We start from the raw sequence: 24,382 nt of genomic DNA, 5'->3' as shown, positions 1-24,382 counted from the left end.
CTGAAAGGGCTAAATGAGCACAAAAGTAATCTTGTACATACATATGCTAACATTATTCTGACTTGCTCACAATTACTCAAAATAATTTCTTTCTTGATATTATGTAGTGGAAAGATATTAAAATATTGACAATCTACAAATCCAACAAATTCCTGCGAAGAATGCTGCATTGTCGTAAGACTGGACTCTTTTCTTTTTATCTTATTCAAGATAAAATCAATATTCTTATTTCTGAATTACAAAATGGTTTTCTACCAACCTGAATGCTTCCAACATTACATGCCTTGTCATCAGTTATTGTCTTATATGTCTTTGATATAAATTTACTGTGTATCATCTTTCACCCTCTGTTTTGCTCATGCATGGTGTTTTAATGGGACTTCTCTGCTGCAGTGCTGTCAGAATTGAAGTCCTCCACAACTTCCTGGTAGCTGTGCAGATTAACTCAACCTGCTGGATATTTATTGTGAAGAGTACTGATAGGAATCCATATATGTCAGTGATTCAACATACTCAGGCCAGATAGTTGCACTATTAAGAGAAGAGGGCAGGAAATGGCAAATGAGGAAGTGGTTGGGAAAGAAGGGCACCCTGATTCACAAAAGCAAGCAAGTGATGAAAAATTAAGAGTGGGGAAAAGGAGGAGATAATTAAGTAGTCTCTTGTTCTCAAAGCAGCAGTAGTAGAATGAGGCGTAAACCTACTAGTGGCTATATCAAGTCTACAAACCCTAACAGCCGCATACATGCACATTTCATTGGTTAGAAGTCAAGTTGTATTTTACTTTATGAATGTTTACCTGCAATGAAACCTCACCTTCATTAGCATGTCATAGTCATACCTACCTATCATATAATATAAAGCAGTAGCTACAGAAAAGTACCCTTTCAAATAACTCACATCCATACATCTGAGGTTCTTGACTGTGGTAAGTATTAAGTCATTCTTAACATGGATTTGGCACCAACTTCATTACAGTTATTCATTTTCTAATGACAAGGGATGTTGTCAAGCAATTACAGATGACTTTAAAAAGAAAAGTAAACTGCAGGCTCAGGGACCCAATCTAGATCAGGGACAAAAAATCAAATTTCTCTATTCCTCATGTAAGGGTACATATTGTTTTCCTCCCCCCACTCTGTATTTGCATTTTCTTTTTTTTAAACCCAGTTATTTAGCTCAGTATCCAGCTTTGCTCTTAGATCAGTAAAAATGTAATGTGCGCTCAAGAGCAAGGGAGAACAAAAGCTTACAGTCTACCCATCATACAGTATTTGTATTATATTTCACAGAAAGTGAAAATGAGCGCTTACTTTGTATTTTGCAGCGGCAATGGTGTTTAATGCTTAGCTTTAAATCAGTGCTAACTTCCCCATTGTATGAGTTAACAATCCCTTCTGCAAGAAAAAATAACTTTGATAATGCACACGGAGATTCCCAGTATAGCCCTCTCTGTTCATTTCACCCTGGAGCTGGAATTCTGCGCATGTAAAGGCTGGCTTTCCTCTTTCCTAAGAAAATGGGAAAGTCCCCTGGAGCAGCAAGCCTGGGCATACATTAACAGACAAGGCACTGTGCCTTATTTGCCTGATCTCTATATATCCCACCTCTATTCCCCAGAGGAACTCAGGGCAGTGTACATAGGTGTCCTCTGGAAGCTTGCAATCCAGGCAGCAGATTTGCTCAGCTTCAACTTGGCGACTGCTTTATATGCAGGCCGCAGCATGGCTAAAATAGCATGTTTTTTCCAACAATGTTTTTATGCATTCTGGAACATAGGTTACTGCATCAATGCCCTTCAGTCTATGGGAACTGATTGCAACATTCCTCATTCCTCCAGTTAGGGAAATGGTCGTTGATGACGCTGCTGCTCCTGCCAAAAATGACTGCAGCCACCACCATATGCAGAAAACTTAACCTGCATGTGTAGTGTGCTTAATTATACAAAGATCCCCTTTATTAGAGTTTATGCAACTCTGGCTGAAGTTCCGAGAGGGATGCTGAGACAGTTCCATATTTGGGTGCCCCCTTTCTGGTATCATTACTCCCCCAGCAATTTTTAATAAGGAACAATTGCAACCATTCATTTAAGAAATACACACACACACAATATCTTTATCCAGGACCATTCTACAGCACTGGAGGAAAATTAAAATGGTGGATAAACTGCTCTTAAATTTGAGTGCTGCTACCAAAAAAAGCCAATCATCCAGATGTAAGAGGGTCATTCCTGACCAAATGGGCCCCAGGAAGTGCAAGGATGCTGGATGCTGTACATACCGGCCCATTAAAGGATACACCATGTATCAATGCAGTGCTGCAAATTTCTGAAAATTCAGTTCTGAATTTTCCAACCATCATCACTGGTCTGATTAAAAAAAAAATTGCTTTTGTTTGCTTTATCAAAAAAGAAGAAAAGTTTGGAGACATTTTCATGTCTGTATCAAATCCACAGAAAATGTATTATGAAGGAATTCCTCCACTGAGTCTTTTTCAGATCAGAAGTAAGGGCCACAGAGAGCTGAAGAGGTGTGTAGAGGAAAACAGTAGTAATAGCAACTCCCTTAGCCACCTCTCAACAATAAAGTAAGCTCATAAAAACTACATAAAGTACAGTAGTTTGAAAGAGCAAAAAAAAAAACTTTGGGAAACTGGAAGACAGATTTCGGTATCAAGCAGAAATACTATGGGCTACATGTAAAATTTATGGGCTTTTAAAAGGGCTTCTAAAGCATTTATATATCAGGAGTAGACGATACAAAATGTGATATATTCACAAGATAGCAGTAATATCATTTTATCCAAATAGTGTGACTATTTTAAGGTGTCTTACCTGTTATAGTTGCTTTGTTGATGGATGGTTGGTTACACATGGGTGACCGTCTGATGAAATGGGAGAGAAGGAGAAAAAGAGACAAAAATGAAAGGCATCATCATGAAATTTGTATTCGTATATTCTTAGGTCTGTGTCCTTGGGAAAGACTGAGATTTTTTTTAGAATAAATCAAAAAGACAGAAAGAATAATATCAAGGCCATACTAAATGTACCATAGAAAATACATGGTTTGAGGTTATACCTGTCTGTTCCCCCCTGGGGCTGGTAGAACGTTCAGCAAACTGACGCCCTCCAGATACGTTGAACTTTAACTCTCAAAATAAGTGTGGTCATATCATGCGCATGAGGAGGGCTGGAACTTTCCCCATTTCCAGCAGATGGGACTGGAGTGATTTTTTTCTTTCCTTTTTAAAATAACTGCCGTTTGTGTTGGATTTCCCACCTCAAAACAGTGAAAAGCCATGTTGATTTACAGCTCCATTTACAGCTGCCAAAACAAATAGAATTTTGAGGGCTCCTGCAGGCCTTGGGTTAAATGAAGCCCACCTCTGTTCTGTGATGTTGTGTTTAAGCACACTTATGCAATGGAGAACTTATGCAATGTAAAGGGTGCATTTAAGTAAAACAAACAAACAAACATGTGGCAGGAAACGGAAAAAGCCCACACTCACTTGCTAGGTGCTCGATCCTGAAGGTTGGTTAATGCAGCAAAATTGTTCCGTACAGTACGTAAACTGGCAAGCACCTGTAGCAAACAAAGTAGACAAAATTTTACTCTCAAGTTCCCCAGTTATGCTGCTTTTCTCTCCCTGATTTATTCGACAACAATAAACAGACAGCTTTTTGAACAGGTGGCTTCCTAAACCAGCTATTAATCTTTTCAGGATTCTTTTTGTGCCTGAAGTGTTTGCCCATTATTTCCCAGTGGAGCAACTGCCATAGTAGGGTGATAGTTTTGACGCTCTCTTGCTTACTAACCCACCCCTCCATTATTTGTTTTCAAAAAGTAGTCTTGTCCCAGGGAAAGCAAAATTTCTTAGAAAGCAACCTCTGTTTCTTTTAAATGACAGCATTTTGACAATAAATCTTTTGTGCTACTTGCATCTGAATTATCACAAGAATAAAAATTCTGTGCAGTAAAAACCTTTTAACATTTGGTAGCCAAATGAAATAAGGCCATTCTCAGATAAATTCATTAAATCCTGCTTTGTTGACATCACAGTGGCATGTATGTTTGGGAATACATTTTGACATGCTTACAGTGGAAGAGTTACCATTCTAGTGGCCTAACTGACGACAGTTTGGGGAAAGATCCTCAAATGCAACAGTGCTTAGGATATCTATAGTCACCAGATTGCTAGGCTGGCTTTGAAAGTCCTGAACATCTGTCTTGGGGGCTGATGTCAAGCCGTATGCCTTTGCAATCATCATTTAGAGGTGTCTGGCACCATCAAAGTGCACCATGTTTTATAGTGTTTGACTAATGACAGATTATAACTTCTTCAAGCAACATAGGTAAAAATACAAGTTGTTTCTTTTGCCAATGAAATAATTCTTCAATTAAGGTTATGGCTAAGATTATAACTCTTCAAACTCTATAGCTGAACTGAACCTGAAAACAGAGACTCCCCCCTTTTCTATTTGGTCACACAATATATAGTACCTACCTGAGCAAACGGTGTCACAATCAAGTCATCTCCATGTCTAGAAAACAGAACACAGAACAGAAATCAATACTGAATTCAGTAGATGACATATTTCAGGATCCCTTTCTGTGCTACAGCTCAAAATCATCAGTACTTTATAAATTATTTTCACCAGCCTCACCATTAGTTATTTCCTCTTGCTTTACTTTTTCCACCTCTGTTGTCTGAAGTATTATAAAGTATAAAACAGTTGTAATCTAGTCATTTCTAAGCATCTATTACACCAACTTCACTTAGACTGTGACTTCAATTGTGAAGAAGCAACAATTACTTAAAGAGATCAGTATGAATCCCCACATCTTTGTTTTCTCACCTTTATACTAGCAGAATTAGGCAGAAGTCAGTGGCACCCACAACTACTTTTTATTGGAGAGGCCAGCCCATTTAAACACTAAAAGCAACTGCATTAACTACAGCTAATGGATAATAATTTATAGAAATTGGACAACCAAACCACTGTAGTTGATAAGGAATTATTTTGTGGGCTAATAAAACCTCAGTAAAACTTTTCTACTCATTTAAATGTCCATAGTATTACTGATTATATGTCATTGTTAGAGCAACCATACCACATCATACTGTGGCATCAAAATAAAGAATCAGGGTGATTCATCTTGGCAGGTGAGGGGAAATAACAAGAGATGATCACCACTTTGACTATAACAAAAATATCTTCTATGCAGAAGTTGACACATGAAGATACGGACTTATATGATACTTTCTACTATGTACCAGGGTTACTGAATAAGCTGAGATGGAAGAAAAACAGAGAGGTAATATAATAGAAAGTTACTGATTTTTTTTTTAAAACTGACATATTCAAAAAGAGTGAAAACAAATAATCAAGTTTTGTAATGCAGCTTCACAAATGTGGTACCCAATAACTGAAAACAACTACATTCCTACAAAACTCTAAACTCAGTGCTTCAGAGTCTGGTTTCTTGGGCAACCAGCAAGAGAAGTCAGGGATTTTCAGTTTGGACATTTACAGCAAACGAAACACAATCAGGGATTCCCAGCTGGAACACAATGTGAAACAATCACAGAGGAAGATTCCTTAATTTGGTTGTTCCATCTACTGGTGGGAGGAGGAATAAGTTGGCAGCTTGAGTTAGCTTACTGCTCAATCTGATTTATTGGGACCTGCAAATTGGCTCAAATGGTTCCAATCATTGCTGCAATTTAAATGTTTTCACCATAGACAATACTTGACCATTTTTGAAAAGGTTTAACATACAGAATCATAAAACAATGTTTTTAAAAATAAAGAACTGGCTATTTTATACCTTGGCAGCCTGGGCTGCAATTTTATGTTCCTTCTCCTGGGAATAAAACTCATTTAGGTCATTGGGATCTATTTCTATGTGAAATATGTATTTGATTATGATACACTGATTGCATTTATATTTATTATTTATTTTTTCTGCTTTGCAGGCATCTGCATGTGTTCGGTGAAAGATTCACAACTATGGCTATCAGCCAAAATGACAACTTCTTGTAATATCTTTTTAAACTACACAAGTATCATAACTATCATCTTTTTGCCTCTCACAGCAAGCCTGCAAGTTAACATTGTTTCCCCTTTAAAGAGAGAACTTCAAGTGAGAGTTAGTGCTTTATTTAACAAGATACAATCAGTTTATGGTTAACATGAAGCCAAACTACAGATAAATCAATTTCAAAGAGCATGATAGGGATTCAAATAGATGGTCTGGAAGTCATCTTCCATCCTAAAGTTTGTAAATCTGCTTACAACACTTCTTTGCCAATTATCTAGTCAAATCAAAAGATAATAATATCTTTTTAAACTACACAAGTATCATAACTATCATCTTTTTGCCTCTCACAGCAAGCCTGCAAGTTAACATTGTTTCCCCTTTAAAGAGAGAACTTCAAGTGAGAGTTAGTGCTTTATTTAACAAGATACAATCAGTTTATGGTTAACATGAAGCCAAACTACAGATAAATCAATTTCAAAGAGCATGATAGGGATTCAAATAGATGGTCTGGAAGTCATCTTCCATCCTAAAGTTTGTAAATCTGCTTACAACACTTCTTTGCCAATTATCTAGTCAAATCAAAAGATAATAATATCTTTTTAAACTACACAAGTATCATAACTATCATCTTTTTGCCTCTCACAGCAAGCCTGCAAGTTAACATTGTTTCCCCTTTAAAGAGAGAACTTCAAGTGAGAGTTAGTGCTTTATTTAACAAGATACAATCAGTTTATGGTTAACATGAAGCCAAACTACAGATAAATCAATTTCAAAGAGCATGATAGGGATTCAAATAGATGGTCTGGAAGTCATCTTCCATCCTAAAGTTTGTAAATCTGCTTACAACACTTCTTTGCCAATTATCTAGTCAGTCACATGAATCAAAGACTTTACAGTAAAAGGACAACTCCTACAACCCACCTTTCTCTGTCCTAGAACCTTTGTTTCTTGGCATGCCTGTGATGCTTGTGGGCATGAACATGTCTTGAATTGCAGAATGCTTAATCCAATCGTTCTGCATAGGGTTTTTCAAACTCTGCCCATAGAACCCTAGGATTCTACACAAACTTGATGGGGTACCATGACAGACTAATGTTAAAAAAAATGTTCACACAAATGCAGCCACTTTTCTATCACTAAAGCTTTGCCTCTTGATCAGGGGTTCCAGGAATTTTTTTAAAAAGTAACAGGTTCCACAGCCTGAAGAAATTTGAAATCCTTCTGGTCTAGTATATAACTGCATGGATTGGCCTTTACAACAGCCATCATGAATTTCATAGTATACAAACATTGCTCTCCAAAAAGCAGAAATTATGCATTCTCATAAACAAGATTTTGATGACTTTGTGTGAGATCTTGAGAAATGAAAATCCTACAAGTTCAGCAATCTTGAATGAGAGTACTCAAATATCATGATATCTTGTCAAGAATACCAAACTGCAAAAACACAGAAGTCTTACAAGATTAAGATGAAAGATGTTATTTCTGTTTTGTTTTCTATGTTAGATCCAATTTAATCTTGTCAATATTACATGGATTTTCAGCTGTCATATGATAACATGCAATGATGCTCAAGGTAAAGGTTGTTATCTGTGGCATACAGATAAGCACAAATCAAATCAAGAAGCACCCTTTTCCAAAAGAAATTCAGTCAAGCATTTCTTGAAGCTTACAATAAATTTCTTTTATGACAGCATTCCCTTTCCTAACTTGGTACCCTCTAATCCACAACTCCCACAATTCTGTGCTAATCATGAATGATGATAATTGTAATCCATGCTTTGTTGCTGGATCTTGTTCAGACATTAGCACCACTTAGAGTTTAGACAATTTGACGGGACATCTCAAGTCCTGATTCTAGCCCTATGTCTGCGAATCTGTTTTCAAAAGGCTGATGTAAATTAATGGGAAATAAATAACTGTTACCATAGTATCATATACAGGAAGTCCTTGCTTATGATGGAGCTGAACAAGGAGACTTACAGCCAGTCCTTGAAGTTGCAGCCATCACAGCATCCCTGTGGTCACATGATCATGATTTGGGTGCTTGGCAACCGGTGCACAATTATGATGGTTGCAGCATCCCACAATTGTGTAATCGCCATTTGTGACCTTCACTGCCGGCTTCCAACCAGCAAAGTCAATGGGGAAGTCGCAAGTCGCGGGCATGTGATATCGCACTTAACAGCTGTGTGTGATTCACTTAACAACTGCAGCCAGAACTGACAAACTGCTATCATAAGTTGGCATGGTCACAAGATTTTTCACTTTATGAATGTGTCACTTAGAGACGGAGTTCCCAGCCCCAATTACAGTTGTTAACTGAGGACTACCTGTATTAAAAATAGCCCAATAAAATGTAAGATCCAGTTTGGTATAGTGGTTAAGGTACCAGGCTAAAAACCAGGAGACTGTGAGTTCCAGTCCTGGTTTAGGCACAAACCCAGCTGGGCACCTTGGGCCAGTCACTTTCTCTCATCCCTAGAAAACAGGCAATGGTAAACCACTTCTGAAATCTTGCCAAGAAAACTTCAGGGACTTGTCAGGCAGTTGCCAGGAGTCAAGACTGACTTGAAGGCACGTGCACCCACACACACATGTAATAGAAAGAAATAGAAATGAGAATAAGATGTCTGGAGCAGGAAGGATTGATGAACAAAAAAATCCTACTGCAATCAGTCAAACTAGAACTAAACACTTGAGAACAGAGATCACCAGAACAGTCTCTCCTTGCATTAAACAGGCAGAAACATGTTGTAGAAGCTTGCCTAACTTTATAATCACCATAACATGGTAGAAGAAATGTAGCACTACTGAAGAAACAGTACAACACTGTAATAATAAAGATGCCCTTGGGGTCAAAGTACCTCTGAGGTACTTCGGTTCTGAGGTAACCTGTGCTTGGAGTTGAACGGCGACAGGAAAAGTAGGTCCCTTTGCTGCCACCACCCCTTCATTATCAGCCACCTTCTCCCTTCCACACCAGCCCTCTGGGGAACCAGGAGAGGACTGAAGGGGAAATCCTCACCCCACCCTGGGTCTGCCTAAACTACAGGAAGGGAAACCCAACAAAACTTTGGGAGACATTTGTTCAGCCAAGCTGAAGGCAGCCAATCAACTCCAAGATTCACTAAAAAAAAAAAAAATCCAATCTTATTAAAGATGACAAAGAAAGATAAGGTTCCACACACCCAACCCACAGTTGAAAAGAGAAAATAAAATACAGAAAAACCCTAATGTGATTCTAGTCTACGACGAAACAACTCCTCAATTTCCAGTCTTGCCTGAGGTAACCTCCCTCATCCAGGACTTCAGCCAACTCCAAAAAATGCCAACCCTCTTCCCACCCAAAACATGACAAAACCCCTGCTTTTCCTCTATTGGCTCTCAGGGGTCAGGTGACTCCCTCTCAGCACCTAAGGACAGCTTGTTATTTAAAGGGCCAGTTGCTCCTTGCTACAAATATGTTAAGCTGAAACTTGTGCTCCAGTTAGTTATTATCAATATGACCAATCAGCTTTTGATTGATTGATATGATTGATATGAATTTTAATGGACTCTTGGCTTTTTTAGAGCATCGGAATAAGTCCTTAAGGAGGTACTCTGCCTAGATGAAGGGTCAGCAATTACCTATTTGTATGCCTATTCCAGCCTACTGAAGAGAACTGGCTCTGGAGGTGCTCAGTTCTAATAGTCCAGTGGGCAAAGGGAAACCCTGATAAAGTGCAATTCATCCAGCAATCATTTGATTATATGCCATCAAGTCGTTTTTGACTCCTAGCAACTACATACAGTACATAGATTTCCTCCATGATGATGTATCCCTAACCTGTTCTTTCAAGTCTCCCAATGGTGCACTTATCGCCACTCTGAGTCCATCCCCCTTGCTGTTGGTCATCCTCTTCTCTTCTTTCCTTCCCCTTTCCCCAGCATTAGAGCCTAGCTGGGTCTTTGCATAAAGTGTCTGAAGTAGGATCATTTGAGCCTGGTCATTTGTGCCTCTGATGAGAACTCTGGGTTGATTTGTTCAATAATCTAGCAGTTTGTTTTCTTGGCTGTCCATGGTATTCTCAGGAGTCTTCTCCAACACCAAAGTTCAAAGATGTCAATGCTCTTCCTATCTTGCTTCTTTGAAGTTTAACTTTCACTTCCATAGAGTGTCACAGGGAATACCATTACTTTCACTATTTTGATCTTTGTAGGTATAGACACAAGCAATCCTTTAGTAGATCCTTAACAACTTTCTGCCAATCCCTTATCTAAATAACAATGCAGAGTACTCCATTGTGCATATTAGGATCAAACTGAAAGGGATATACGTATACCATCTTCCTATTTTTCTCTTACAAAAGAAATGCTGTATGTCAGAATGACTGCCAGGAATTTGGTTTGAACTGCTGTAATGAGATAGTTTGTTTCAACTCTATTCCTTCTGTATGTTTTGTTTAATATGAATATCCCACCTGACCCACTATGAAAAACATATAAACAACCATTTGCTTTGCCTTTGTCTCTCTCTCTCTTTTACCAACAACTACTTTAAATAAAGAATAATGTATCAGGAATTCTAACTTCCCATATCTTGCATACATTGACACTTTACTGATGAGGAAGAATTTGAATGTGTATACACTCAGGGAATATAGAAAGAATGGGCAAACCTGTCATCTGTTTCTAATGATTTCACAATAAATACGGACAAGACTCATTCCTTTCTGCATAGCACCATCTTGAGTGCTATTTCCTGGTTACATTGGACTGTGGGGGAACACAGAATAAGTATCATAGAAGAGCAAGACATGGGAAGTGCTAGTATCCTGTATTTCTCAGCAGCCTTTGACACTTTTGATCATGGAATATTGTTAAAGTAGCATAGTTGGGTGGGAAATGGAGGCACAATCTTACAGTAGTTTCATTTTTAAAGCCAAGTCTGTTTGGCCCCTATGTTGCCTGACAGCATGTAGTATGGGATTCTCCTTGATTTCAATTGCCACTACAAGCATGTGTTGCCTCAGTGAGAAAGTGGGCCCTATGCCCTTTATTAGAGCCAGCTGGTGTAGTGGTTAAGGTACCAGGCTAGAAACAGGGAGATTGTGAGTTCTAGTCTTGCCTTAGGAATGCAGCCAGCTGGGTGACCTTGGGCCAGTCCCTCTCTCTCAGCCCTAGGAAGGAGGCAATGGCAACCCACTTCCGAAAAACCTTGCCAAGAAAACTTCAGGGACTTGTCCAGGCAATCACCAGGAATAAAAAAAAGTGACTCGAAGGAGCCCCCTCCCCCAAAAGCCCTTTATTGGATTACTACAAAGCACTCCATGTGGAGCTACTCATGAAGGCGGTCCAGTAGTGCAGCTCGTGCAGAATGTGGGTCAGTACTTGACTGTTTAATTGGAAGCCAAATGTGATTACGTAACACTGGTCCTGAAAGCAACTCTAGGTCCAATGGACATTAATCAACTTAGCCATAATCAGCTTGGATCCAGGTACTTAAAAGAGGCCTTGCTCATGCTCTCACTGGTAGATCCAGCATACAATGCAGTGACTAGGTACAGAGCTTCTTCAATAGGAGCAGCACAATTCTGGAGATATATAGCAGACCCTTAATTTGTCTATTTTTTTTTAATAAGCAATTGAAAACAAGTCCTTTCAGCCAGTTATTTATGAGATAACAATTCCAGGACCAGATTGTCTTTCCTTTTAGTAATTTGTTTTAACTTTTGTATATGGGTTTATTGTTTTCTTGTAAATCATTCTGGGCTCTTCTCAGCAAAAGTGATATGATAAGGTCAAACATGCATTTTATTACTTTGGTATTTAACTTTGGTGGCATATGCAATCAAGACTATGGTCAAAAAGAGGGAGTTATCAGCTTAACTGCAAACACTGAGTTTTGCAGAAATGCATCTATGGGTGCAACTTCCCTACATTTGCTACAAAGAAAAGACAACTGAAACGTCATATCAAAAGTGACCAGTAGCTGTACATTCATAAGTGCCAGGTGGAAAATGAAGCATGGAAATGGGGAAACTGACAAAAGTGGAATGATTGAAGAAACCACTTATGTCAAGAAGAAAAATGTTTTGCAATATTTTGTTGCAAACCTTATCCCACAGGGTCCTAGGCTCTTACTTTTTCAAATTTAAATGCAGTTGAATCTGATTCCTTGCCAGGTATGTTGGCATCACCTACTGCCCAACAAACTTATTTTTGTCCTGTATATAATGGGAATTGTAGGCATATAAAATTGGCTCCATTTTTTTCTATAACTCTATATTTTTTCTTTAACTCTATATTTTGCTAACAACACAGGAAATAATGAGCATTTTGGTGATAAAAGAAGGAAAGACTGTCAACCTTAGCAAATTTCTAAATATTGGAAAAGGTTATTATTCTTTAAGATAGCATTCTCAACCTTGGCAACTTTAAAATGTGTGGACTTCAACTCCCAGCATGCTGGCTGGGGAATTCTGGGAGTTGAAGTCCACACATCTTAAAGTTGCCAAGGTTGAGAAATACTGCTTTAAGGTTATGGCTGAAGAAGACAGGAAAAACCTCGTTCAGCCATTATTAGCAAACAGGAGTCCAAAAGAATGTATATTTTTTTCTCCATTGGTATATCTACCAAAGCTTCTGTTTCTAGAATAGTGTGTGTGTGTGTGTGTGTGTGTGTGTGTATGAAAGCAAATGTATCAGGCAAGCAAAATCAAAATGTTTAAAATAGGAGTAAAGAATTCTTATACATATACATATATATGGTGAATTCAGGGTAGAAGACTTCTTTGAACTGGTGAAACATTTGGAATGTGGATAGCATGTTGTGGCACTCTTACCAATGACTGCCAGGGGTAAAAAGCTAACGTCTCTTCGGTTAAGCCTGACTCTGATGAATTCATAGCCATATCTATGTAGTTTTCTGGCAGCAATACAGACGTCATTTACCACTGCCTTCTTCCAGGAAACTTTTTCTCAACTTCTCCCTAGGCTACAGCCATGGAATTCCTCTGTAGTTCCTTTCCAAATACAAACCAGATCTGACTCTGCTTAATTTTAAAGATCAGCCAAGGTCAGCTCAGTATACGCCATAGGAAACTCGCCTATTCAAAAAATGGCCATACAGCACCTTGGGCTAGTTACAAAACTAGTTCACACTATAACCTCTAGCACCCTAGGATGCTTTTTACTGCTTCCAATCACAGTTCAACTTTTTTTTAATGAGCAGGTGGACACATTTCCAATGGAGATTTGCATGATGCAGTATGCAAACTTCAAACTGATTATTTAATTAAAATAGTCTAAAATAAACAAATAATGCATGGGTGGAGTCTGGTAGGTACCATAGGACGTATCTATGGGTGTAATATTTCCTACCTTTGACTTCATTGTTCTAGCTAAGCATTACTTTTATTGATACAATGTCAGCTTGAGGGTTTAAAACAGAAAAGTGAAGAAGAAGAAGGCGGCAATGGATCAAACAAGGAAGAAAGGGAGAAAGAAAAGGAAAAAGACATATTTGGGGAGTAGCTAAGAAAAAGAAATCCAATATTAAGTGTATAAAATTAAACATGGAGTTTAGAAAGCAAACAGAGGTACAGTGGTACCTCGGGATACGAACTTAATCTGTTCCGTGACTCTGGGCGTATCCCGAGTTGGTCGTAACCTGACGCAAATTTCCCCATAGGGTTCAATGTAAATCCGGTTAATCTGTTCCGCCCTCCGAATTTGGTTGCACCCTGAAGCAAATTTTCCCATAAGGTTCAATGTAATTACCGTTAATCCGTTCTGGCGTCCGCGGACCACGCGTCAGGGGCGGGAAAACGGCCAGGCGCTGCGCGGCGTGGCGGGAAAATGGCCGGACGCCATGCGGCGCAGTGGGAAAATGGCCGTGGACCACGTGTCAGGGGCGGAAAAATGTCCGCGGATGTGTCAAGGGCGGAAAAATGACCGTACCCCGAAGCGGAGTTCGCACATCGAGGTAAATTTTTGCGGCCGGAGCTGGTCGTAACCCGAAAAGTTGGTTAGTAGAGGCGTTCGTATCCCGAGGTACCACTGTACTTAGTTCCAGTCTTCCACAAAACCATAAAAACAAGGAATCTAAAACCAACCATTGTTTTAAACAGGGAGTGGAAAGAAGTCTCTAGTGTCTCTGTGCAAGGTGGGAAGAGTCTTCAAAGAAATTCCCCAAAAATGAATTTAACAGCCACTATAGTGAAAATCTAAGTTAATCAGTAAAGGTATCATTCTGCCTCAAAAGAAGAAAAAGAAAACTCATACAGTCTACTTCTAGCTTTCCTTTCAAAAGGAATTGGTCCATTTTTGCTATTAATTGGTCATGTGGCTATCTATATGATTTGACACTGTTCAAGGTAAAATTCTTACTTTACAATCAGTAATGTTCTATTAGCTATGCACAAAATAAGGAAGCTTATGCAGATTCAGAAAGTCTAATTATTTTAATTAAAATAACATGATAACCCAACCAGAAAATCTTGTCAAAGTCAAATCCTGACTATCTAATAAAAGTGCAATAAGGAACAACCTTGCCCCCTGAAGAGGTTGCATCAGAGTTTCTATAACATAGCTTGCTTTATCACTTACTTTACCTCCTGTTAAGGATGGTCTGTGACCTTTTAAAACTTGTTTCACAATCAAACAGTTTTTACTGTTAAGAAGATTCTCCTAATATTTAGTTTAAATTTGCTTCTGAGAAATTTCCATTCACTGGTTCTAATCTCTTCCATTTTCCACATATTAACCATTCTCATGTTTGAAAAAATTGATTGAAAAGGCTCCAAATACTTACATATCACTGGCAATAGAGGAGTTCCTGGACATAGACTTTGGTGACAGATCATAGTCGCTGTCTGACCGGTAGAGAAAGGACTCTCTACGTTGACTGTGAACAAAGTTAGCCTGGAGAATTAACCCTGATCCAGGGCTTGTCATGGGATCCAAGGGACTCCGTCCCGATGAGGTGCCATTGTCTACGTCGAAACTGCAAGGAAATAAGAACATGTTTAATGCAATGTAAAACCTAATCAACCCACACACAGTTAATACCAAGGACAACCTTGACTGACTTGGTGACATTCAGTTCAACTTCAAGACTCCCATCCCATGGTCAGGACTGATAAGAGTGTAAAACCAATACATCCAGAGGGCATGAGGTTAGAGAGGTCTTCTCAAAGAATACTCTGGCTACATAAAACATCTTCCTGCTGTGAAGCTAGTCTTTGAATGGGTGAAGATGTTAAGGCAGGGGAAAAAATAATAACAAAAGGAAATAGCAGAACACAGGAAAAAAAACATGTTAGAATATTTCCTTCTCCACAAATGTTAATATGGAAAGAAGTAAGTATGACTTAATTTCAACAGCATCGTACAGTTATATCATTGGTCTGATTGCAACATTTTTGTAAGTTGTTTGTTCCTATAGCCTTTATTATATTTTTTGCACTGGACAAACATGCCAGACCTTGCAGTTTTGAAACTATAGTCTTGTTTTTTTTTTAAATTCAATTGATGGTGTCCTTCCCCCCAAGAATAATAATATTGTCTACACATATAACATTTATATGTCAGAGAGAAGCCTAGATTAAGTGCCTTTCTTAATTAATTATAGCATCACTGGAACAGTCTGGCAATCCCAATCTTACCCCTTAACCCCATGATGTTGACCTTGTCTTGACCATGATTTGCACAACTTTATCCTGCTGTTTTCCATAACACAAAGCCCCAGCCAGCTGCAACATTCAATGAGCATCAGCATAATTCATCATTATGGCAGCAGTTCTTTCTGGCACCACAGAAAAAAGTAAAAAGGCTCCAAACTTTCTGTCCCATTTTTGATGAGCCATTATTTCATACTGAGGAGACAAAGTCTACCTGGTGTTTGTGAGAACTAAGAGAACTTCTAGGTGACATTTTATTGTGCAACTGTCCTGTTTCATTCCTGGAATTTTATTAGAGGCCCAGATGACAATCCTGTCTACTGTTTGTAACCCATCGTCTTCTCACATCTACGTCCAGTGTTATTTTTCCTTCCAACAGAAAACCTTTCAAGTGGGAAAAGAGAGAAAGGCTGCATAATATCTTTGGGTGGGGTACTGCTCAGAGGCAAATGGCTGGAAACACTTCAACCCCAAGAGACAGGAATGCAAATTTGGAGTCCTCTATCCAATCAGTGAAGGCATGCAGTATTTGTGCACAGAAGCTACTTTCTATTAGGTTAGACCAGTGTTTCTCAACCTTGGCAACTTTAAGATGGGTGGACTTCAACTCCCAAAATTCCCCAGCCAGCCTTCTGGCTGGGAAATTCTGGGAGCTGGTCCACACATTTGAAAGTTGTCAAGGTTGAGAAACACCGGGTTAGACAATCTGTCTGCATATCCAGAGCTGCCTACTTGGTGTGACAGTAACTCTTCAGCATCCCAAAAGAAGCCCAATTCTGACATGGAAACATCTCTTACTACTACTGCCACCACGCTGCTCCCTCCTTCAACCGAGCTTTGAATCTCTCTGTGCCTGGCATGGCTAGTCCTTTTCCTAGTTACTGACAAGCTGATAAAGCCCTACCACTCTTCACATGTTTTCTTCCTGGCCCAAATCCACATGACAAAATACTTAGGCGTTTCTGCCACTATGTCCAGGATCCATACTTTATTTTGATTTTGGTGTAGCACAGCTAAGATTCAAACAGATTATAGTACTGTATAATAAATAAAACCCTGAAACCTTCATAAAAGATGAGAGGTGTTCCTGGATCTTCCTAATTCAGACCCTGGGCAATCTTGCTGTTAGTTCTGAACTAACTCATTTGGATTGAAAAACTGCATTTGCAACATTTGTAAAATGTATTCAGAAACATTTGTTGCAATATGATGTGGTCTCCACTAGATGGAAGTCGAAAACAAGAAGGGAACTGAATGAGTTAGCATTTGGATTGGATACTACTGAAGTATCTGTATTAGTATTTCTTTTATGAAATTCTGAGGTCATAGGTTACCAAATAGTACTGATGAATGAACACAAAACAATAATGAACGGTAATCATATGTGATGCAGTTTCAGGTCCTATATATGCTATTTGTTAGCACTTCCTCCATCCCCCAGTTTTCAAATCAAAGCAAAATCTTTTATTATGATCACAGATCAGTTTTCTAAAGAACAATAGTCTTGTGAGATAGATCAGACTAAGAGACAGTGACTACTTCTAAGTTGTTCTGTGAGCCTCCATGGTTAAGAGTGGGCCTGAACCTGCAAACTGTAGTCAATTGTGGTAGGTAAGAAGTAGCAAGAATTAAGCAACAGGACATTTGTGATGTATCCCAGCCCAATATCTGAACTGAGCTCATAGTCCTTTTATATAAATTTTCTTTTCTGGAGCCTCCCCCACCCAACCTTCAATTATAACTTCATTTGAGAAGTGTACCAAGGAAGAATAATAATAATGAGAAGCAAATTCCACTTCTGCAAAGAAGCTGAAGAAACAGTGGACCACCTAGTTAGCTGCTGCAAGAAGATTGCACAGACTGATTACAAACAATGGCATGACAAAATAACAACAATGATACATTGGAATATACCATTTGCCTGCAAGCAAGAACAGGCGGGACCACAAAACACACAAAGTAATAGAAAATGAAGAAGCTAAAGTGCTCTGGAACTTTAGAATTCAAACAGACAAACACCTGCCACATAATACCCCAGACTTAACTGTTGATAAGAAAGACAAAAAAGTCTGGGTAGTGGACATTGCAATACCTGTAGACAGCAGAAGAGAAGAGAAAGAACTGGAAAAAATCACAAAATACAAAGACCTGTAAACAGAAGTAGAACAACTATGGCAAAAGAAAGCAAAGATAGTGCCAATAGTAATAGGGGCCTTGGGTGCAATCCCAAAACATCTGGAGCACCTCTTGAAGACCATCAGCACTGACAAAATCACCATCAGTCAATTGGAAAAGGTAGTTTTACTTGACAGCTTACATTCTGCGATGATACCTTTAGCACCATCAAACAACAATGTCTGCCTATCCCAGGTGCTTGGGAAGGACTTGATAGTTGGACAAAAACGCCAAATCCAGCCTAAACATCTGGCTGGCTGTGTAACCAACCATAATAATAATAATAATAATAATAAATACTGTGCTAATACTAAGCAGCTGAGGATGACAGATCCTTGGTGATTAACTCTAAACCATCCCAAAGTTTATTAGTTTACATGCTTTGCACTTTTCTTATTTCTCATTAGTAGAAACTGGTATCAGAATGTTTTTAAGACTCTGAAAAAACTACGGGAAAATATTCATAACTGGCACATACACAATCTTCTCATAGCCTACTGTGTCAATACAATTTTATCTTTTTGTTTTTTACCCAATGAAATCAATGGGCCAATAAACAGGAGTGAGGGGGAAAACCCACAATACTGAAAGTACTCTAGGGACTATATTTCCACTTGTTAATTTAACTGCTTTGAATGAAAAGTATTGATCCACCTGATCATTTCAAAAAATCCAGAGCAGCTCCCTTGGCCAACAAGAGCATTAAAATGCTTGCTATAATAATCCATGGGGTTGTCAAGGTCCTGTCCCAGTGCCTGGATGCTGTGCAGGCCTGGATGGGGAGAAACCAACCCCGGCTCAACCCTATCAAGACCATGGTTGTTGGGACTGCCCAGGTCTGGGGATTTTCCATCTTTACTCCTGGATGGAGTTGCATTTCTTGAGCAGGAGCTGTGAGTCCAAGAGGGCCTTTGCTCAGCTCTATCTGATGTGCCAGTTGCACCCCTTCCTGGATCAGACAGTACTCCAGACAGTTACTCACACCCTTGTCAGATCATGGCTTGACTATTGCAATGAGCTCTACATGGGACTGCCTACAAGGAGCTTCAGCTATGTTTTATTATATTTTTACCAAAGCCACTGTTGGTAGGTGATTGGGAACTCACAATGATTACCCCCATCCAAACAGGGATGTCAAGACTCCAGTTGTCTTGACCCCAACAAATGAGGAAAAAGCCAGATTTTTAATAGCTTTCTAGGACCACACCACTGGTAAGCTCCAGACCCTGGCATTCCAGATTAAAGCAGGTGAAAGCAAAGTTGAAGTCAGTTGGAAAAAACGTATTCTTAAAGTAGCTAGAGTTTTTCATTCCTAAGGCTTATCTGCTTCAGGCCAGATTGGTTTCATACCTTGAAATGGTATGTAGAATTCATAAAAGAACAGATGTTTAGCCAAACTTTATCTGATTGGTTTGGCTGGTTTGTTTCCAAAGAGTCTTGGCCCAAAAACCTTTTACCCAGTCCCAGTCATCAGCCTTTGCTTATAGAAAAGGTCTTATAGAAAAGATCACATTATTTACATGATACATATATACCACCAGAGCTTGGGTGTGCCTAATTTCCCCTTCCATGTGTGAAGAAAAGAAGCAGGGACATAATTCTATAAATTATACAATGCTAAACAAAATCAATGGGCCATGTAAGAAGTCTCAAAAACAAATGACTGTTCTGGATGCAGGGAAAAAATTAAAAAATCAAGTCTTGGGTGTTACACTAGAACAGCTGCCTTTTACTCACAGGCATAAGGGAAGAATGTCAAGTTAAGGAACGTGTTGTAATTAACTGTAAAGGGTTTGCAGTGAGGTTAAGGGAGGGTTCCTTGTCTTATAATAGTATGAGTATTGAAGGGCAGATCAGAGATTTATTGAGAATTCTTGTTCACTTCAATAATGACTGATAAACAGGGAAACTTGGGCTAACCTATCATAGTTTCCAGAACAGTGATATGCTTTAATGAATATCAACACATTTTGTACTTTATGTTGCCTTTATTTATAGGTCAAATCTCTAAATTGTGAATATATTAGATCAGAATCTAAGAAACAAGAGAACTTACTAGTAAGCATCTCTATTAAACCTGTTTCCTTCATTTAAAGCAGCAGCAGTAATAAAATACATAGACATTCTGCATTCCCAACTTTCTGGCTATATATACATTTGGCTACACAGAGCATAAAATGTCCTTAAGTAAACATAACATAATAGGAACACCAAAAACCATTGAATACCAAGCTAGCCCATTACGTTCAGTACAGTTTACAGAGGTTCTCCAGAGTTTCATATAAAGATCTTGCAATCTGGAGATGCCAAGTTCATCTGTATGTAAGACATGTACTCTATCATTGAGCTATGGCCTATTTAAAAACTATGTCTATAAAACATGTACTCAGGCACAAACCTGAATATGCATTACTCACTGATAATTAGGCAGGAGGATTTTAATCACTTAGCAAAGTTTTAATGGATGAATTGCACAAGTTAATTATTTTAAATTTACACCCCTTCTAGCAAATGAAAGTCGCTTGATGTCACCTATCAACTTTAACAGCTTCCCTACTGAAACATCTCTCATAATGATACACAGGATAATTTATTGGTATCTATTTATAGAAAACAATAATTTAAAATCCATTCTTGGCTATGGGGTTTACATTTTCAAATGGCACCCGCAAAATAGGTGGTGAAATGGCATTTGAGACCTTTCCTACTGTTTATATGTTCACCTCTGTATCAAATGACAGCTGGGCCTGCTCATTCAGAAATTCTGAAGTGTCTTATCCAGAACTCAAAGCATTAATTAAAGGTGGGCAAAGGAATAGCCTGTAGTTATTTCTGCTCTTGACTCCATTCCAGTTTAGATAGTAACCTTAAAAATGGTTTGGAAGCAGCCCAATCACTCTGATCCATTTTTAAACAGGATATGGTAAGTTTTATACAGATAAGAACTACAAACTCTGTTAACTGCAATTCAGCTTTTATAAACAGAATACACATATATCAGCTGGAAAAAAAAAGTTATATTTTTTCCATATTTGCATGCATTTATCACTGCCCAGTGAGAGAATGGAATGAATTTTAGTCCAAGGATAATATTCTATACTGGTTTGTACACTAGCCAAAAAATACAGGTTTTGGTAATTTCATAGAACTATGTATACAAATGTGAATGGATTTTTTTCCCCATAGCACAAACAAGCATAAATCCATTAATTAAGGCTACATAATGAGTACATACTGAAAGTATTAATGGAGTTCATGCAGAAAATATTATATTATATGTGGAAAGTATTATACAAAGAAGTATATATTTGCATATATGTGTGTCTGCATTCACATATAACATAGGGAAGGGAAGAAATACAAGTAGTCCTTGCTTACTGACTGCTTGTTCAGTGACCATTCCATGACAGGGCTGAAAAAGGAGATTTATGACCGATCCTTGAACTTGCCATCGCAGCTTCCCCACAGTCACATGATCGCAATTCAGGTGCTTGGCAACTGGCACGCATTTACAACAGTTGCAGCATCCCGCAGTCATGTGATCATCATTTGTGACCTTCACAGCTGACTTCTGACAAGTAAAGTCAATGGGGAAGCTGGCAGGAAGTTGCAAGTTGCAGTCAAATGACATCACACCTAACAACTGTGGCTGAGTCACTTCACAACCACAGTGGAACTAACGTCGTAAGTCTGGCATGGTCATATGACATTTCACTTTACGATTGTGTCGCTTAGCAATGGAGCTGCTGGTCCCAATTGTGATCAGTAAGTGAGGACTTCCTGTATCTAAGCTTCAAGGCTTGATACACCATCTTAAGAAAAGACAGTTATGCTATGGAGGCAGAATGAGGACATGACAAACTGAAAAACCTCAAACTCTTTAGCTCTCTTTCTAGCAAAAAGTGTTAACCCCATGGGCATTTTCTGTTTCTTTTTTAACGCTAGAGCAAAGCTAACAATTGTCATCACACCTGGTGATTCCAAGTCAGCATGCAGTTTTCCTACATAACCTCTAGAATTCTGCCAATTGTGTTTAACTTAGAGAAGTAATTTTTTCACTATTCTGAGTCATCTTCTATTCCAATGAACTAAGCAATTCAGTGGCCTTGAATTCTAGCACTGATTAACAATATTTATGAACAGCACCCTTCCTTTCTTCATCTTCATTTTCCCAATCACAGAATGTAAGGATATCCAATTAAGTTGACTGGATACAGACTTAGAATAACCAATGAGGAGGACTGCTTTATGTAGTGTATATCATGGAACCACGTGTGGTGATAATGGTTACTAGATCAAAAAGATTTTAAAATAGCACAAGATAAATGTTTGATTGCACCATCCTCAAATCTATTAGTTAGGCTTTTTTTAAATGGAACCTCCATATTTGTGACCAAGTATACCATTGGATAATGCCAAGAGATATTTTCATAGGCACAGAACTGGCCCCGATGATTTAGGGAACAAATAAACAGGACAACATCTGTAACTTGCTGGCTATGCTGGAACTTCACTGATTTGACTCAGATAGATCAAGCCAATTCTTGTACTCCTGATGTCAATTTTACTTGGTGTTGCTGATCAAAAATCAAAACAAAGACCAATACTTTGATTAAGTAATACTTGTGTCTTAGGAGTCTACAATGCTCTATAAAGCTTGGAGCCATATCCGGCCTTCCTGTTTGAAAAATGAGTCATCCTCGGCTCATCCTGGAAATTCCACACTGACCCATATTTAATTAGTTGAGGACAGAGGGAAAAAGTAATCTGACACAGTTTGTACATAGGGGTCAGAGGAAATGGAAAATATCCCCCCCCCTTCTCTTGGTATTGGTGTTTTTGTATTAATTAAGTTCCACTTAATTAAACTGTAACAGTTTCAGGCACAGTTTGACTCCCTCAGCACTGAGTAACAGAAAGCAAGACTGGCAATTTCTGCAATCATTTCACAAAATTTGCAAATAACGTTGAACTTCTATTTCTTCCTCCATTACTACTGCTGTGGATCCTAAAGCTAGATTTAAACTACAATTGTGAATTCAAGGATAGATTTTGTTTCTTAACAAATGTTTTGTTTCTTTTTTTCAATGGCTCTTTTCTTTTTAATATGCTAAAAAAAGTGGCCTAAGCAAAAAAATAACTGGAACACGTTTTTTAACTACGCATCCACCCTGGATGATTACATTTCATTATCTTTACCAAACAACCTTGATTTGCTCTATATGTTAAATATATTGTATATAACATGGCACATATTTCAATAAAATATTGAAACTTTTTTCCCCACTGAAAATTATATAAAAAGCATAATGTTATAGTGCAATTATGTGCCTATATACTCAGAAGAAAATCTAGATTCATTAGGATGCAAAGCTGTTAAGTGTTTATATGATTGCAGCCTTAATAAAAAAGCTACAATTTGTACAAGCCAACAATGCTATTAGCTGTTGGGCACAAAAGAAAAACAAATCATATATATATATTAGTTATTAACAACAACAACAACAACAAAACTTGCTGCCACAGCAAATTTACTAAATTTGCTCAACTATATATTAATAGCCAAGTTGAAACATTTTAAGAGTTCTGTCCCCAGTGAATTGAGGATAAGATAAAACAAGAGTTAATGCAGCAATTTTCTTCATGCCATATACTACTACTACTATTACTACTACCACCACCACTAAGTTTATAGCCACTGAGCAATCTACATGCAGAATGTGCTTCCATATTCCTGAAATACTATACATCTGAAACTGGTATTTTAATATTGCTCACAAGTTTTGTAAACTGGATGGCAAAGGTAGCTGAAATCTACATTCAAAATTTAAAAAGAAATCTATAAAGGGAAAGTTCTACTCAAATGAAATATTGAGTAACACATTTATGAAGCTGTTAAAAGAGAGAATGTTTTTAAATTTTTATGCCACTTCTCTATTTCAGCCTGTTTCTAATAGGTTATATAGACACTTATAAAAGAATCAGGATGAACCACAATTCCACAAAAGAATGGACAAGATTTCAAGATCTTCATAGTGCATAATCAAGAAAGATGGTATAAGAGAAGCTGGAGAAAGAAGTAATTTTTTTAAAAGTGGTGCGCTGTTGTAGCTGTAAAATCGATCTCCCAGTTCTCCATTGTGTACATAATTATATATTACTAGAACTGGTGTATGAATGGAAGATACTTGGCAGCTTCCAAAGTAGTTACCCCCCCCCAATATAAATCCAGCTGTGAAATTAGGCGTCTTTGGGCCTATCTAACAAATCCAGGAGGAATCCTAAGGAAATTCAGCAATATTTATCTTGAATTACTCAGAGAAAATACTTAGATATAAATTAACAAGTCTCTACAGTAGGGTAATATACCTCCCTTATTAACAGTACAACTGAGTAACAATCCAATTCATTCATTCAATTTGTATAGCCTCCCATCTCATGTTTGTAACTCTGGGTGGCTCACATAATTAAAAACAACCAATAAACGTAACCAATAAACAA

At 38.2% G+C, this 24,382-nt stretch overlaps 1 protein-coding gene across 7 annotated transcripts in view; it reads right to left on the bottom strand.

Moving 5' to 3' along the window:
* PDE4D (phosphodiesterase 4D) overlaps positions 1–24,382 on the bottom strand; it is a 679,443-nt gene that overhangs the window by 123,034 nt on the left and 532,027 nt on the right. For all 7 annotated transcript variants that reach the window (XM_088152876.1, XM_088152875.1, XM_088152878.1 and 4 more), the window contains 4 exons: positions 14,839–15,030; positions 4,504–4,540; positions 3,508–3,581; positions 2,834–2,883 (listed from right to left, as the gene is read on the bottom strand). In XM_088152876.1, coding sequence (XP_088009002.1) covers positions 2,834–2,883; positions 3,508–3,581; positions 4,504–4,540; positions 14,839–15,030 — 353 coding nt within the window. The remainder of the gene's footprint in view (positions 1–2,833; positions 2,884–3,507; positions 3,582–4,503; positions 4,541–14,838; positions 15,031–24,382) is intronic.

Source organism: Python bivittatus, unplaced genomic scaffold, assembly GCF_059951505.1.
Source record: "Python bivittatus isolate LINGU-HERP-01145 unplaced genomic scaffold, Pbiv_v1 ctg000570_np1212, whole genome shotgun sequence".
NCBI classification, from domain to species: domain Eukaryota; kingdom Metazoa; phylum Chordata; class Lepidosauria; order Squamata; family Pythonidae; genus Python; species Python bivittatus.
Note: the sequence above shows the minus strand (reverse complement) of the source record. Positions and strands in the feature narration are given on the sequence as shown.